This window comes from Capra hircus, chromosome 29 (assembly GCF_001704415.2).
Source record: "Capra hircus breed San Clemente chromosome 29, ASM170441v1, whole genome shotgun sequence".
Taxonomy (NCBI): Eukaryota; Metazoa; Chordata; class Mammalia; order Artiodactyla; family Bovidae; genus Capra; species Capra hircus.
In genome coordinates, this window is record NC_030836.1 from 21,964,312 (window position 1) to 21,981,632 (window position 17,321).

At 36.1% G+C, this 17,321-nt stretch overlaps 1 protein-coding gene across 3 annotated transcripts in view; it reads right to left on the reverse strand.

Moving 5' to 3' along the window:
- ANO5 (anoctamin 5) overlaps window positions 1-17,321 on the reverse strand; it is a 95,662-nt gene that overhangs the window by 60,177 nt on the left and 18,164 nt on the right. For 2 of the 3 annotated variants that reach the window (XM_018043540.1, XM_018043539.1), the window contains exons 4-6: window positions 10,205-10,246; window positions 7,233-7,346; window positions 780-848 (exon numbers count right to left, since the gene is read on the reverse strand). In XM_018043540.1, the coding sequence (XP_017899029.1) occupies window positions 780-848; window positions 7,233-7,346; window positions 10,205-10,246 (225 nt within the window). The remainder of the gene's footprint in view (window positions 1-779; window positions 849-7,232; window positions 7,347-10,204; window positions 10,247-17,321) is intronic. The other variant, XM_018043541.1, reaches the window with a different exon arrangement.

The window sequence follows — 17,321 nt, forward strand, 5'->3', positions numbered from 1 at the left end:
CTGGACAATCTCAAGTTTTTAACAACTAGCTATTAGCTCAGAACTGTGCTTAGGACATATGAGAAATACACACAAAATATAAGGTGTACTTGCTCTTCTTACCCAGTTTCAATGTATTGCCTACACCTAGAGGAAGAACTTTAGGTAAGAACAGTTCATTACAAAGGAGAAGAGTTAAGTTACAGATAGAATACATGGTATAGTTCATATTTATTAGAGTTTAGTAAGAAAAAATTCAGCAATAAATACAAAGTAGAGAATATTAATTTAGAACTAGAGTATTAGAATTTCATGGACAGGGTTGGATCTGAAATAGGTCTTTAAAAGCAATTTGGAAAGAAATTCAAAACAAGTAAACGGTAGGTTAGGGGGAAAAAATGTCATGTTAATGAACAGAAAAAAATGTCTAGGCCTTAACTAAAAGTCTGTGTTGTAAGATAGCCAGGTTAACTAGTCAAAGTGTTAGATTATAGGCCACCTTCAAAATGAGACAGATATGAAACAAAAACCATGTCTTTACTTTCTCTGGATCCTGACGAGAACTATGCATGCCTATTCTTGAGGCATTCCACTCATCACTCATCATCTCAATTTCAGAGCACCGACCTAAGTTATTTACCTGGAATATCACAGGCCCTGTCAACCCCAGTGTAAATGTCTGTAGGCAGAAAAACTTATTTTGCTCTCAAACACAACAGTCTAGTCAATCAAAGGTCAGAGTACAAGGAAACAAAACTTAAAAAACCAACACTCTGGTATAGACTAATAACTTCATTTACCATTTTATCTTCAATTTCCAACTCAAGACCAGTTTTTCTGAGGTTTTGTTCAAATTGTCTTCTTCTCTCCTATGGAAAAACAAATCAGTAGAATTATGTAAAATACTTTTATTTGCCCAGTGATAAACAGACTTGTTACACAATGACTGGGCCTTCAGATGTTCCCTGATTGTATATAAAAGCATTCTATGTATTACCCCCATCTGAGTGCCATGAATGGCTTTTCACCTGTATTATAATTCACACTATAACTATAAAAATCAATATATCCAGGAATAATCTCCAGGAAATATGCAGGACTGCTCTCTGGAAAAAAAAATACAGAAAACTTTACTAAATTAACATAAAACATTTTGATAAACAGAGATATATTACACTTCTAGTTGGGAAGACTCAGTCCTACAAAGATATCAGACACTTTAAACAAATGACATATTTAATGCAATTTTCAGGCAAAATATCATCATGACTTTTTAATCACGAAGAATAGTTTCACTCAGAAAAGGTAAAATTAAAGTTAATTCAATTAAGTGCAAATAATCATTACTTGTGAGCTTTAAAACAATAATTAATGTTCAAAATGCTTTTGGCTTTAACTGTAAGTGTGAAAAATTATAACTGTGATTTGAGTATAATTCAAGTATGAGTTAACCCTTATGCAAGTGTGAAAAATTACAATTGTGACTTAAATGTAAAAAATTATGACATAACTATGAAAAATAGTAAATGAAATTTTAAAAGGTTTTACTAGGATATCACAGGACATATCTTCAAATGAATATGTCCACCTTGAGAGATCTTCAAACTTTACAAGGAATATAATTTTAATGTGCTCTTTTTCTCCAACATCCAACGTTTACAACATGTGAGAATATGTTTATGAACAATTCTCCCCTATCTGATATTTTTCACAATTATCCTTCTCCTATATGACCAAAAGAAAAAGCAGGCTGCAATCCTCCAGGAAAGCACAAACAAAACAAAAAAACAAGGGGTGAGAAGGACATTCAAAGTACATTATCAGTATTAAAAAAGTGAATAAGTTTAATTCAGTCACCCAGTCATGTCCAACTCTTTGCAACCCCGTGAACTGCAGCATGCCAGGCTTCCATAACTAACTCCTGGAGCTTACTAAAACTCATGTCAATAGAATCAGTGATGCCATCGAACCATCTGATCCTGCTTTCCATCTTTCCCAGCATCAGGGTCTTTTCCAATGTGTCAGTTCTTTCCATCAGGTGGCCACAGTATTGGAGTTTCAGCTTTAGCATCAGTCTTTCCAATGAATATTCAAGACTGATTTCCTTTAAGATTGACTGGTTTGATCTCCTTGCAGTCCAAGGGACTCTCAAGAGTCTTCTCCAACACCACAGTTCAATAGCATTAATTCTTCGGTGTTCAGCTTTCTTTATAGTCCAACTCTCACATCCATACATGACTCCTGGAAAAACCATAGCTTTGACTAGATGGACCTTTGTCAGCAAAGTAATGCCTCTCCTTTTTAATATACTGTCTATGTTGGTCATAGCTTTTCTTCCAAAAAAAGTGAAAACCTCCTCTCATTACAGTAACAAATGCTTTTGTGATACATGTGGACACCAGTTCTCTGACTTCAGTAAAATTGAAAGCTGAGCTAAGTATTGTTAGGTGATTGACCATTAAATATTACCTTTAAGACAAATCACTTTGCAATTTGCTGCTGTAATTCAGGAGTTCACCCAAAAAGATTAAAGCTGCTAAAACAGTACCATTTCTATTCCAATCTGCTTATTTATCTGAACAAGACTAATTCATACTAACATTAAAAAAAAGAATATACTTGAAGCTGACTAGACGGACCTCATCTCATTCTAGGAATAATTCTCATTCATCTACAAATAAAGAAAATTCGGCTGGGCTTCCCTGATGGCTCAGTGCTGAGGAGTTGCCCGTCAGGGCAGATGACATGGGTTCAGCACCTGGTCCTGGAGGATCCCGCATGCCGCGGAGCAACTAAGCTTGTGTGCCGCAACTACTGAGCCTGTGCTCTAGAGTCTGGGAGTAGCAAGTACGGAAGCCCACGTGCTGCAGCTACTGAAGTCCACGCACCCTGGAGCTCATGCTCCTCCACCGCAACGAGAAGCCTGAAAACCACACGAGTGAGTAACTGCTGATAGCCACAGCTAGAGGAAAGTTTGTGCAGCAGCAATGAAGACCAAGCACAGTCACATATGAATGAATCAACAAAATTATTAAAAGAAAAAGAAGATATTGTTTAAAGCCCATGCATTCATTTCATTAACTGATGCATTTAGGATGAGTTTACTTTTGATGTTTGATAATTACTTGTCAAACATTGTATTTCAAGTTTTACCAATTATGTACTTGTACAACTGTATTTTAAAAAAAAACAACACTCAAAAAACAAAAGAAAAAGCTTTAGGTTTAGACTGTTTTGATGAAGAAATAAAAACCCTTCAATGTACATACACATTTATTGTAGCAAACTTGACTGAACAAATGATAGAAGCCTCCTAAATATAAAACACATTTAAATTAGGAAAAAATTACACAGAAAAAGTGGAAGGAAAATTTTAAGTGGAGAAAAGTAAATTATGTAAAATTTGAAGTGTTAAAAAAGAGTTTCTTCATATAATTCATTTTTTTTTAAATAAATGATGATGGGTGCCAAATTGCCATGACATTTACCTTCTAGGGATATAAACTAAAAAGTGATTTAACTGGACCATTTACAATACACTATAAATTCTGTCCTTTATAACTACTGAATATATGATAAATAACTGTAAACAAGGAAGAGACTTATAGACGAATCAGGCTTTGGGGAGAAGTCCAGGATTTCATTTTAGACCTGCTGAGTCTGAGATTCTGTCAGACTTTCGAGTAGAGATACAGAACAGCCATATAGGGAAGATGTACGAAGTGGAAAAGTAAACAGAATTAGCATAAACATGGTCTTAAATTTTAAAACTGTGAGACTGGATGTATCATCAAAGAACTCAAGATAGATTGAGACAAGAAGAGGATCAAGGACAGAGCCTAAGGCACTATGCTCACAAGGGATGAGGGAGAAGAAAAGATTGAAAAGGGATGGCTAGTGAAATAAGAAAGCTGAAAGAATGTGGAGACTCGGAAGCCACGTCAAGAATGTGCAGCATAGAGAAAGGAATGCTAAGGGGTGGCAGATGCTGCTAACAGGTCGAGCAAAATGAGGGTTGAGACTTGAACGCTAGATTCATTTATATAAAGATGAGCAGTGGGTGAGGTTAAGGCCTGATAGGAACGGGTTTAAGAGAAAACTGAGCCAAAAGAAAACTAAGAAACTGACAGTAGCTGGCAGGGAAACTGAGATCAAGAGGTTTTTGTTCTTGCTTTTTTAATTTTTATTTTTTAAATAAGGAAAAATCAACAGTACATTCATTTGCTGAAAGAAATGATTCAGTAAAGAACAACACAAAATGCAGTTTAAGGGAGAAAGAATCATAAAAGCAACATCCCTAAGTAGGCATACTATAACAGGCTTAAAACTGCTCTAAGATAGAGAGGCCTGGCTGCAAGTTGGTTCTGGTGTTTGGAAACTGGTTTTGGGGAGTGTTCCCACCACTGTCGGAACTACTAAGAGTGGCTGACTTTACTTCACCTGTTTTGTACAAACTATGTCATTTATACTGAACACCTGCTTCCCTTCAGGACTATGAAATATCGCTATGAGCTCAGCAGAAGGTGACAAGTAAAATCCTACAGCATTGCATCACTAATGAGCTTCCCTAGCAGTCAACACTTCCAGTGCAATGTCACACATTGTTACTGGAAAAATCAAGTGTGTCCCATGACTCCCCTCCACCTGGAGAGAACTCTTAAAAGCTTGTATCTTGTTTTCTCTGGATTTTGTCCCATGCATTCTTTTCCTTTTGCTGATTTTGCGTTACTTATTTCAGTGCAATATATCATAGCCATTGAGTATGGCTGCATGCTGTGTCCTGTGAGGTCTTTTAATGAAACAGCAAACCTGGGGTAGTCTTTCTGATCCCTAAAAATGGATTCAGGACACAAGCAGAGTTCTTGGCTTTAGGCAGAAGGACAGACAGCTCATCTGTGGTAACAGAAAGAAAGGTAGATTACACAGATGAAGAGACTGGTAGATGGACAGATATGGTAATGAAAATTAATTATTTCTTTTCTACTTGCTTCAGTTTTCTCAGTGACTTAGAAAAGCGGTCAGCCAAGCTTGAAAATAAGGAGGATACATCCAGATAAGAGAGAGAAAAGGTTATAAAACAGTCATCCAGCAGATTGGGAAACTGAATAACTTAAAGAAGTAAAGTGTGACTGCCAGATAGCATTAAGGACCTAAGCATTTGTCCATTGGCACAAATACGAGATAAAGTCAGTAAGTGGGTGAGATGTCTTTCTTTCTGCATGGTTCTGGCATGTAGTAGGTAGACAGCTGGGTTTAATGAAGTTGTTTTGCAAAGTTAAGTATGACTGAGAGAGGATCAAGGGGTTTGATGGCATATGCCATACAGGATAATTTGATATGAGGTTTAAACTGAACAAGCATAAAAAAGGGCATAAAGATAAGGAGCAGCAGTAAGAAGATTAACATAATTATATTTAATCTGGTCCTGGTGAGTTGAAGGAAGACAGGTATTGGTCAGACAGCTGGATACTTCGAATGAGATTGTAAAGAGTTGTAGCTATTAGTAATGGCAAGTTCTAGGGGAATGAAGAGCTGAGTTAGAGACTAAGATAATTGGAAAAGGGAGTTCAAGGAACAGAGAGGCCGGATGCCAAAATAATCATCTACATATGCACTGAGATTATAAATAATTAAAAAAGGAGCTTGGGTGTAGAGTAATAGTGAACCAGGAGCTAAAATTGTTGAGAAACGTTTTGTTAACAAAATCTTCGCTGTTGGAAGATCAGGGACAGAATAAGGGTAGCAACAGTGCTAGGTAGTGATAACTCTGATGAGATTTAAAGCTCAGGAGTTTTAGGGCTAAGCAAGGGAGGATGGACTGGAATCAACAACTAGATACAAGGAAAGCAGGCATTCATCCATCTCTGGAAAAACAGTCTGCAGGGGAAAAACTGCCACCACTTAAGCGGGCTTCTGGGGAAGGCATCAAATCCCCAAGAGAAGCTAGGCTTGAAGAGACATTCAGACAAGAGCTGAAAGTGGTGACCGTGAATGAATTTTAGTGCCCTAGTGGAAGAGTTGCCAGGGAAAGAACAGAAGAAAAGGACAGGGAGGGATATGTACAGAGACTTACATAATATCTCTAGTTTTTTACTTTATGGGACATTTATTTCCTATGTTAAGCATGTTAGTAAATGTGTGTTTATATGCTTACCCATTGCTGTTGTTCAGTCACTAAGTCATATCCAACTCTTTGAGGGCCTGTGGACTGCTGCTGCTGCTGCTAAGTCGCCTCAGTGGTGTCCAACTCTGTGCGACCCCATAGACAGCAGCCTACCAGGCTCCCCCGTCCCTGGGATTCTCAAGGCAAGAACACTGGAGTAGGTTGCCATTTCCTTCTCCAATGCATGAAAGTGAAAAATGAAAGTGAAGTTGCTCAGTCGTGTCCGACTGTTGGCGACCCCATGGACTGCAGCCTACCAGGCTCCTCTGTCCATGGGATTTTCCAGGCAAGAGTACTGGAGTGGGGTGCCATTGCCTTCTCTGCCCATGGACTGCAGGACACCTCAAATATTTAATGGCTCAATCAGCAAAGAATCTGCCTGCAAAGCAGGTGACCCAGGTTCAATCCCTGGGTCAGGAAGATCCCCTGGAGAAGGAAATGGCAACCCACTCCAGCATTCTTGTCAGGAAAATCTCATGGACAGAAGAGCCTGGTGGGCTACAGAATCCATGGGGTCGCAAAAGAGCTGGACACAATTTAGGGACTAAACCAACCAACCAATATTTATTAAGCATCCATTATTCTCCAGCTACTCCTCTAGGCATTTGAGCATCCAGTAACAAAGACAAAGTCTTTGGTTTTGTGAACTTACTTAATGGTGTTGGAGACAGTAGACAAGTGGGAAAAAAAACCACAAATAATGTAAGTTTAGAAAGTGATAATGTAAGTTCAGAAAGAACATAATGTCAAGGCTACTTCAGATAGAATGGATTAATGAAAGCTGAAATGATATTGAATACAAAAGATAAATATTATATTCATACATACACCTCAAATTCTGGTGGTCACATTTAAGAACAAAGGTGAGCTACAAAAAGAAGCCACTGTCCAAAATGTTAAAAAAAAAAAGTTGAAATTACATATGCATTTTGGGGTTGCATGTTTTGTAGTCTTTCCACTCAGTTTCTGCTTCCAGAAATACTCTGGGGCCGTTAACTCTTACAAAATAATTTCAGTGGAAACATCCCTGTCAAATTACGGAATGTGCTTCTTTTTATTATTCCCATCTCTCTCTCTTGTAAATACTTACCGCCTTCAATTCTGCTTCTTTCTTTATGTCATCAACATAGGAAAGCACAAAATCAATTTTCCTAATCCCGTCTCTGAAGAAGATAGAATCTTTGCTTTGTTCATCTTTTTTAAACTGCAGGAGACATGAATGGCACAGCTTTAAATTATAGTTTTATTTTCAGATGGTAAAAAAATGAAAGAAATTAAATTCAAATTTGGTCACCATCTAATTTCATTTTCTGAAAATGACAGATGAAGACAGAGCTTTCATCAATGGAAGATCATGCTTATTTTAGAAAGTCACATTCATAAAGAAGTTACATATTAAACAATGAAGACTCAAGATGAAACTAAGCATATTGAGTACATGCGCATATAATAAAAATGCTACAATTATACCAAAATACAAAATGAATACATGTATACATTGATCCCAAAAGCATATTCAGAGAGACTTGTTACTTCATTAAGCAAAATAACAATTAGTCCAACAAATAATTCATGGTCACATACTACTTTAGGGGTATAATTAATTACAGACTAATTCATGAATTAGTACAAGAACACTGCAAGAACAAAAACATAATTAATGCTCATGCTATATTTTCATAAAATTGCTACTTTTTAATTAACATTTTAAAGGGTTAAAATAAAACCAAGATGCAGCTAAAAATTAGAAAGCAAGTTAGCTTGCTAGCTGGCTTCAATTCAAATAAACTCGCATACAAATCTCCTTTTCAAAATCAATTACTTAAGTGAGCCAAAATCAATCCATTGTTTAAATCTGTGTTATCAATTCTCTCATTAAAATAGTCAAATTTGCAAATTTACCCTTCACATGTATAGTTCATTAATTCCTCCCCTTTCAAAACTACAAAAACATCAGAGCTTCAAAAAGAAGAGATTTTAAGTTTGACTGATTTGGTCCACTTGGAAGTTTACATGTAATATGTAATAGTTAATATTTGCAACAGTCCACATATAATACCTAAAATGATGTAAATAGATGATAGAGTGCATATCAGTGATCTCTCTAACCCTGTGATGCAAATTCATAATACAGACAACTTTCCAACTGCTTGAGCTAACTAGTGAATGGGGAACTGGGTTTTTAATTTTCATAACTGGTATTTATTTCAGTGTATGAGTTTCTTTTATGGTATTCTATACTGAACTGATGCTGTTTTTCATTCAAGTCAGGCCAGGCAAATCACCCATAAAAAGGACTGGATGTAGATCAGTCAAGTAAGAATAAGAAAAAAGTCTCGTTTGATCTGTGGTTTATGAACAGAATAACTGTATTTTAGTTATATGAATGCATAACAGGTATGCCTCAGAAAGAACTAGCTCCCAGTGCACAGGAGGAAATGAGTGAAAAAAGAATGAAGAAACAAAAAATATTCAAGGAGTGTAGAGATTACATATCAAGATATAGTCATTTAAATGTTATGTCTGAGTTTTTTGCATCCCAAAGGATACACAGTCATCTCTCTCCTCATAAAAGTAAAAAAAAAAAAAGTGAAAAATTCAAACTGTTACCATCTTATAGATCTTGATTATAAATCACTAAAAAAAGTGAACAAAATGAAAAATTATTTGAGCTCTTGTAAGTTGTCACAGGATTAGCATATTTTATGAAATTACCAAACTGGGGAAGGGAAAATAATACTAATTAGATGAAATACAATCAAAGCAAAAAATTAGAGGGAAAAATAATCTCTTTGCTCTAAGTCTGGGTCAGTCATATTTTGTCTGGTAGAGTTTTCTTTTTTTTTAATGACATATATTGGTAAGAATTCATATTGTTTGAACAGCTAAATTTAGGTCCACAAAGAGAAGTTCTGGTGACAGAAGATGTGCATATGGAAATCAACAAAAACCACAGTCAGAGCTTTTTTCCATTAGGGAACAAACAAAGTAGCTAGGCTATTTAATCCAATTATTTGCTGAATGTTCAGTTGAAACGTGCTGCACTTAGTTGCTCAGTCGTGTCCAACTCTTTGCAACCCCAGGGACTGTGGTCTGCCAGGCTCCTCTGTCCATGAGCATATGTAATTCCCTTCTCTCAAAAACCAAAGGCTACCTAGAAAAACCCACATTTCTATCATTATGTCATTTCCTAATTGTAAACTGTAAAAAAATTTTAAAATACAGAGAAATCACTGGTAGCCCTGTAAACGTTATGAGGAGAATCCCATGGACGGAGGAGCCTGGTGGGCTGCAGTCCATGGGGTCGTGAAGAGTTGGACACGACTGAGTGACTTCACTTTCAGTTTTCACTTTCATGCATTGGAGAAGGAAATGGCAACCCACTCCAGTGTTCTTGCCTGGAGAATCCCAGGGACGGGGGAGCCTGGTGAGCTGCCGTCTATGGGGTCGCACAGAGTCGGACACGACTGGAGCGACTTAGCAGCAGCAGCGGCAGACATCCTTAGCACTGTTCACACAAACTGGCTGAAGTCAACTGGGGCAGAAAAACATGATAATTTTGTTACACGTAACTGAAAACTACGAGAACATCTCATTCTTTTGTTTTGCAGAAAACATGACATTAAGATCATTTTTTTGCAGTGTGTGTGTATCTTTTCATTTATATTTGATTGTATTTGTATTTGTTCTTGGAAATGCCTGTTTATAGTGAGGCAAACATCTGTGTGGCTGTTGAATAAGGTAGTTATTCTGAGGTTCATAAACTTGGATTCTTCATGGGAATTCATAAACTTCTGAAACTGTATGTAAATTCAAAATGTGTGAGTGCACGTGCATGTATTTGTGTGTTTGCAACTACATTTTTTTTTTAAGGAAGAGGTTCCAAAGCTTAAATCAGACCCCAAAAAGATTATGAATCACCATTCTAAAATCTCAGTTGCCTGGGGAATAGGAACCAATGACAAAGTCCCTCAAATTAATAGCATTCATTACAACAAAAATGACTCAGGCTAGCAATGTAGTCATCCAAAGCACAGGCAGTTATCATTCCGCACTGGTTACCAGAAGACGCCGCCTCAGGAACAAATTGTATCGCTTGGCAGACTGTGAAGCAATCAATAGAATGTTAGCAAATCCTGCCCAGAATTCAAGATTTCCCTCAAAACAGACATGCAGAGAAACCAACCCCAGTATGATCGCTCATGTGAATACGCATGTGTATGTGTAATACTTAAGATCTGGAAGGTGGGAGAAGACAGTAAGAAGAAAAGAAGAACAAAAATAGGAAGAAGACAATACTGAATAAATGAAAGAAAAATAGGGGACTTTCAAGTAAATTTCCCTAAATCTTTTTACAGTAACTTTAAACAAACTCATCTGTGGACCTGGATTAAGAAAGAAAGAACAGAAAAAATAATGAAGGAAAACATGAGCATGGAAATGTCAAGTGAAATAGATGTAGTAGAAATTCTGTTATGTATGCCTATATACATCAGCCAAAGAAAGCAAAATTATTACAGTGATTCTGGGACCATGTATGGTATGAAAAGCTCACCCAATAGTGTAAAATATTTCATTACTGAAAAAAATACTTAAATTACCATCACCATATAAGTGTGTAATTACTTTTTTTAGAAAGAGGTTCCAAGCTTTAATCAGATCTAAAAGATTAACAATCTTTCATTACAAATAAAATATTTCACTACCAGAATGCTGGGGGAAAAAAGTCACTTAATTACTTAAATGCTGAGTTGTCTTCAATCTTCAGTTACCATTATTTTTAGAATACCAAAGCAATTCACTAAAAAACATCTGGGATAATCAATGATATTTGGAAGGAAAACAACCTGTGGCACAAAAAGGCAAGTACTATATTTCACAGTAAAATTAAATTATAAATTATCAAATTAAATTATCAATAAAGAATTTCAGTTCTTGCCGTGCAAAGTTTTGTTTAAACTGTTGTCTTTCTGGAATATGCTAGAGAGACCCAGCAACTGGTGACTAAGCTGGGAAAGTCTCAGCTCTGTAAACTGAAGAGCCTACTATGTATAGATGACTGCTGTTACTTAAAAAAAAAGACAGATACATGATGGATGTAGGTCCCTGTATAAAGCATATTATTTTGCGTTGGGCTGAAATATTTCAACTTAGCATTTTAATTTTCTTGGGATCTCTCATGAGATCCGCAAGTTACTAATTTTCTCAGATGTTTCACCAGAAGTCATCACAAAATTGTTAAGGGAAATGAAACACTCATACTGTAAGATGCCATATAGGACCATATTATGACTTTCATGGGTCCCTTTTCTATTAAAATTTTCAATAAAAAATAATATATATGATTATACTTTTTTTACTCTGATTTTAAAATATATTAAAATTAAAACATTTCCACGGGCTCCAAAAAGTATTTTGTACCTCGCAGGCCTAAAGAATAAGTTGGCCCTGGAGTCATGGTTTAACTAGTACCACCACATTAAGAATGTTGAGAATACAAGGTATAAAAATTTACCTAAATGACTGGTAAAAAGCCTTCTGTGATAAATACATCTATTGTCAGGTTACTCTGCAGTCTTTCTAATACACAGGATACAGCATGCTTGGAGCTGGTGCATGGGGATGACCCAGAGAGATGTTATGGGGAGGGAGGTGGGAGGGGGGTTCATGTTTGGGAACGCATGTAAGAATTAAAGATTTTAAAATTAAAAAAAAAAAAAACAATATCCTCACAATATAAAAATCAGTGAGCTCAGTATCAACAGTTGGTCCTGAAAAAGTACTGACTTAACATTTTAAATATATTAAATGAAGATCACCAAAGGACTTGATTACAAAATGATACAATTAACATTCCATAGACTAAAAATTTAGAATTAATAACTTTATTATATATTTCCATCATGTGCCGAATATGTTCACTTTTCATTATAAAATAGTAACACTAAGCCTACTAAAAATGTATTTTTAAAATCATTCCTATTTCTTTGCTACTTTGTAACCATTTGGTGTATTTACTTCTAGTTTTGTCTAAGCACTGAATTTTTTAATATAGTAAGTGGCTACATTTAACGCACACATTTTTCTTGCCTTTTTAATAATATTGCCATGATATTAAAATTAGTTTTCACATTACTATAAACTTATTATAAGCATAACTTGTCTGTGTCTAATTCATTAAATTTAATCTAATTTATTTGTTAAAAGATATGTTAGAGCCTCTTCTCTATAAACAGAGTTGAAAACTTTTATTACTGATGCTACACAGAAGTTGGCAATAACATCTTTCTTTCATTACACATAACTTGAACATCTTAAGTCCTAACTTTTGAATTATTATGCCAGGTATTTTAAATCTGTATATTTTTAAAATCCAAGATAAGAGATAAGAGAGAGGGAAAGAGAGCAATGTCCAGTTGGAAAAGAAAAAAAGATATATTTACATGAGGATTAAAAATATGAAGCATCTATGGGCAGATTTAACATATGTGTATAATGAAAGTCAAAGTGAAGTCGCTCAGTCATGTCCGACTCTTTGCGACCCCATGGACTGTAGCCTACCAGGCTCCTCCATCCATGGGATTTTCCAGGCAATAGTACTGGAGTGGGTTGCCATTTCCTTCTCCAGGGGATTTTCCCGACCCAGGAATCGAACCCAGGTCTCCTGCATTGCAGAGACACTTTACCCTCTGAGCCATCAGGGAAGTCCAATATGTATAATACTTGCACATTAAAAATGAAAATATTGCTGATATATACTAAAACATATCAAAACAGAGATATATTTTATGTTCATGTACTGAAAATGATCAATATTGTTAAGATGTAAATTCTCCTGAAATTAATCTACAGATTCTAAGCAATACCAATCAAAACACCAATAATATTTTTTTTAGACTTGTCAAGCTGATTGTAAAATTTATATGAAAAATGTAGATTGGAAATAATCTGATTTTCATACTTTTACTATAAAGTGAAAACAAAGTACAAGTAGAACCTTTGCCAACAAAGGTTCTTCTAGTCAAGGCTATGGTTTTTCCAGTAGTCATGTATGTATGTGAGAGCTGGACTATCAAGAAAGCTGAGCACCAAAGAACTGATGCTTTTGAACTATGGTGTTGGAGAAGACTCTTGACAGTCCCTTGGACTGCAAGGAGATCCAACCAGTCCATCCTAAAGGAGATCAGTGCTGGTGTTCATTGGAAGGACTAACGTGGAAGCTGAAGCGCCAATACTTTGGCCACCTGATGCAAAGAGCTGACTCATTGGAAAAGACCCTCATGCTGGGAAAGATTGAGGGCAGGAGGAGAAGGGGACGACAGAGGATGAGATGGTTGGATGGTATCACCAACTCAATGAACATGAGTTTGGGTAAACTCTGGGAGTTGGTAATGGACAGGTGTCCTGGCATGCTGCAGTTCATGGCGTTGCAAAGAGTCGGACACAACTGAGCAACTGAACTGAACTTAACTGAACTGAGAGTAATCAAGACAGTGTAATATTGTCGGAAGAATAGACATATGATGGGGCAAAGCACAGTTTAGAAATAAACTCACACCTACATGGTCAGGTTCCACAAAGATTCTATGAGGAAATGATAACACGTGCTACATATGCATAGTAAAAAGCAAATAAATTTAATTCTCACCACAAATCATCTACAAAAGTTAACTCAAAATGAATCTCAAACCAAAGGTAAGAGTTAAAAGTATAAAACTGTAGAAAATCTGAGAAAATCTCCTCTACTTTGGTACAGACAAGTATTTCTTAGAGCACAAAAAGCATGGTTCATTAAAAAAAGAATGAGAATCTGAACTTTGAAAATTTGTTTTTTTAAAAAACATTGTTAAGTTAAAAAAAGAAAGGAAAGTCACAGATTGGGAGAAGATGTTTGGAATACGCAAAACTGACAAAGGTCTTGCCTTCAAACTTTTTAAAAGTCAGTAAAAGATAATCCAGTTTCTAAAATACAGAAAAGATTTGAACATATAATTAACAGATGTATGAATGGTCAATAAGCCCATGAAAAAATGTGTAACATTATCATTCATCAGGGAAATGAGAACTGAAACCATGAGGTATCATTCACTCAACCACTAAAATTAAAAAGCTGATAATATCAAGTGCTGGGGAGCACGCAGAGCAACCAGAACTCTCATGCATTACTGGTGGGAATGAAAAATACACAGCCCCTTTTAAAAACATTTTTGCAATTTCATATAAAGTTACACATACTCTTTCCATATGACCCAGACAATTTCTCCTATAAAATTAATGCAAAGAAATGAAAATATATGTCTATACAAACACCTCTTACATGAATATTCCTAACAGTTTTATTTATAAAGCTGAAAACAATTCAAATATCCATCAAACTGGTGAATGGATAAACAAATTCTAGTATATCCATACAATGGAATACTACTTAGCAATAAAACAAAAGAAACCAAAAAATTATGGAGATATTCAACAAGATTCAATTTATCAGTATCACATGGAATTCCGGGTGAGTTTCAGCAACATTGTGCTGAACAAAAAGTCCAGGAGCCAGAAATAAAATATAGTATATACAGTATGATTCTACTGCATATCACTTTAGAAAATTTTTTTTTAAAATCAGAGCTTGCCGAGGGCAGGGGTAAAACAGAAAAAAGGAAGCTTTTTTCCTGAGGTAATGGAAATTTATACCTTGACTGCTGTGATTTGTTAAAATTTGTCAAACTGTACACCTAAAATGCATTTTATTGTATGTAATATATAAACAATAGTGATGATAATTTTTAACTTGAACAGCTAGAAGAATACATTGTGCGTAGTTGAGATATGAAAGATTTCAATTGAGCAGCTCCTTGTCTGGGGAAAAAATTACATTTTAGACACATAAATATTGGAATGTCTTTAGACAGTGTTCTTGCCTGGAAAATCCCATGGACTGAGGAGTCTGGTAGGCTACAGTCCATGGGGTCACAAAGAGTCGGACACGACTAAGCGACTTCACTTCACTTTAGACATTCAAATGCATATGGTGAGGAAAGACTTGGATATTTAAGGCTGAATGTCAGGAGAGATGTCTATACTAGAAACTTCAAATTGAGTGTGGCAACATATCAATGGTAATTAAAACCATGAAACTGAATAAGATCCCCAGGAGATGGAATTAAACGTCTTGAGTCCTAGAGCAATCCTATCTAAGTAGATACATGGACCAATTATAAATACTAAACTATATTCATGCTAATTGCTTCTGGTTCGTTTATTCAAATAGACATTCTGGATGGTTTGCATCTATGCCATACATGTCATAAAATATTTGAACAATTGCCCCTGAGGTGAGTAAAATTGACACCCCCTTAAAACCATTAACAGCATGTTGGTTGTTATTAAGGCATGCCTCTAGTGTGCTTTCTAATACCCAGTCCTCCTCCTTTAAACCCTAATAGCTTTTCAAATTATTCCCCTTAAACACAAACGGCATTCACTCTAAGACAGGTTCTTTTAGGTATAATCTTCATTTTTCTGTATCTCATTTAATGGTTTTAGCATCCTTCCAACTTAGCTATTCAGCAAGCCATTTAGGTACTGATGACTTCCTGGTGAGGAAGCTGAGAGGGCTTCCCTGGTGGCTTAGACAGTAAACAATCTGCTTACAATGCAGGAGACCTGGGTTCAATCTCTGGGTTGGGAAGATCCCCTGGAGAAGGGACTGCCCATTCCAGTATTCTTGCCTGAAGAATTCTATGAATAGAGGCTACAGTTCATGGGGTTGCTGAGTTGGACACAATTGAGCGAGTAACACTTTTAAGAACACTTAGGTACTCAATCAAATCCACTGTTGATTGCGTTGTGCTGTGCTTAGAGGCTCATCATGTCTGACTCTTTGTGACCCCATGGACCGTAACCCACCAGGCTCCTCTGTCCATGGGGACTCTCCAGGCAAGAATACTGGAGTGGGTTGCCATGCCCTCTTCCAGCAGGTCTTCTACTTTAACCTTAAAATAAAAGGTTAAATTGTGTGAATTCTTCCGAAGTTGTAGAATCATTAGTTGGTAAGTTATAGCATAATAATGGTTGGATTACATTTTTTTTCCCCAAAGGGGAAATACATCCAATGATATGCAGCTAATATCTTTGGCTTGTCTCAGCAGATCCCTTTTCTATCCTTTGCTATCTGCTTGTTTTTCCCTTGGGAGGGTGACTGGATATAGATATCAAAAAGTTCCTCTCATCTCTGGCTTCCTACAGATGACTGGAAGGGAGGGAGGAGAGCATAAATTTCTTCTTTTCTGAGGCTGGATTCAGGAGAGCTCTAACCCTCCCTCCACTGAAGTTCACTGACTGTCTCCTGGGTTCTAACAATTGTCCCCTCTCAATTTCCCTCATGGGCAAGGGGGTGATAATATATATGTAAACAGTTTCCCCAAAAAAATCAACAGGAAAAAAAAAAGAAAACCTAACAGCTTGACAGGAAAACAGACAAGGAATATAAACAGAATGATCTAGCAAAATAAATGAAAATGACCATCAATGCAGAAAAAAGATAAATGTCTCACACATATTGAGAGGTATGAAAGTTTAAATTATCCTAGGATACAGCAGTAAATGAAAAAGCTCCACTATTTATACCTCTCTAACAGACAGGCAAACATCTAAACACACTAAACACTGTTAGTAAGGCTCTGGAGAAAGAGAACACTTGTATATTTCTTAGAAATGCAAAACAGAGGGAAATTTGGTAGTATATGGTAAAATTACATATGCCTTTATTTTTGATGGTTAAATAGTATTTAGAAAGATACACTTGGCCAAAATATTATAAGCCTGATTCCCAAGGGATAAAGACTGAAAAAAAGAGAAGATTTCGAAGATTAAAAACAACCCAAAGGTCCCTCAGTAAAAGACTGGATGAATACATTATCCTAAACCCACACAATAGAATACTATGTCACATACTAGCAAATGAAAGTAAAATCGATATGCAATACAGAGGGAACTACAGGATGTTTTTAAGTGAAAACCAAGGAACAGATCAATACATAGAGTATGCTATCTTTAGTGTAAGAAGAAGGAGAAATGCAAATACACACACATATTTAGACATGGACACAAAGAAAAGTAAAGGGTGCACTGAAGGACAAATTAAATAAAAACGCTTACTACGGAAGCCTTAAAAGGAAAAAAG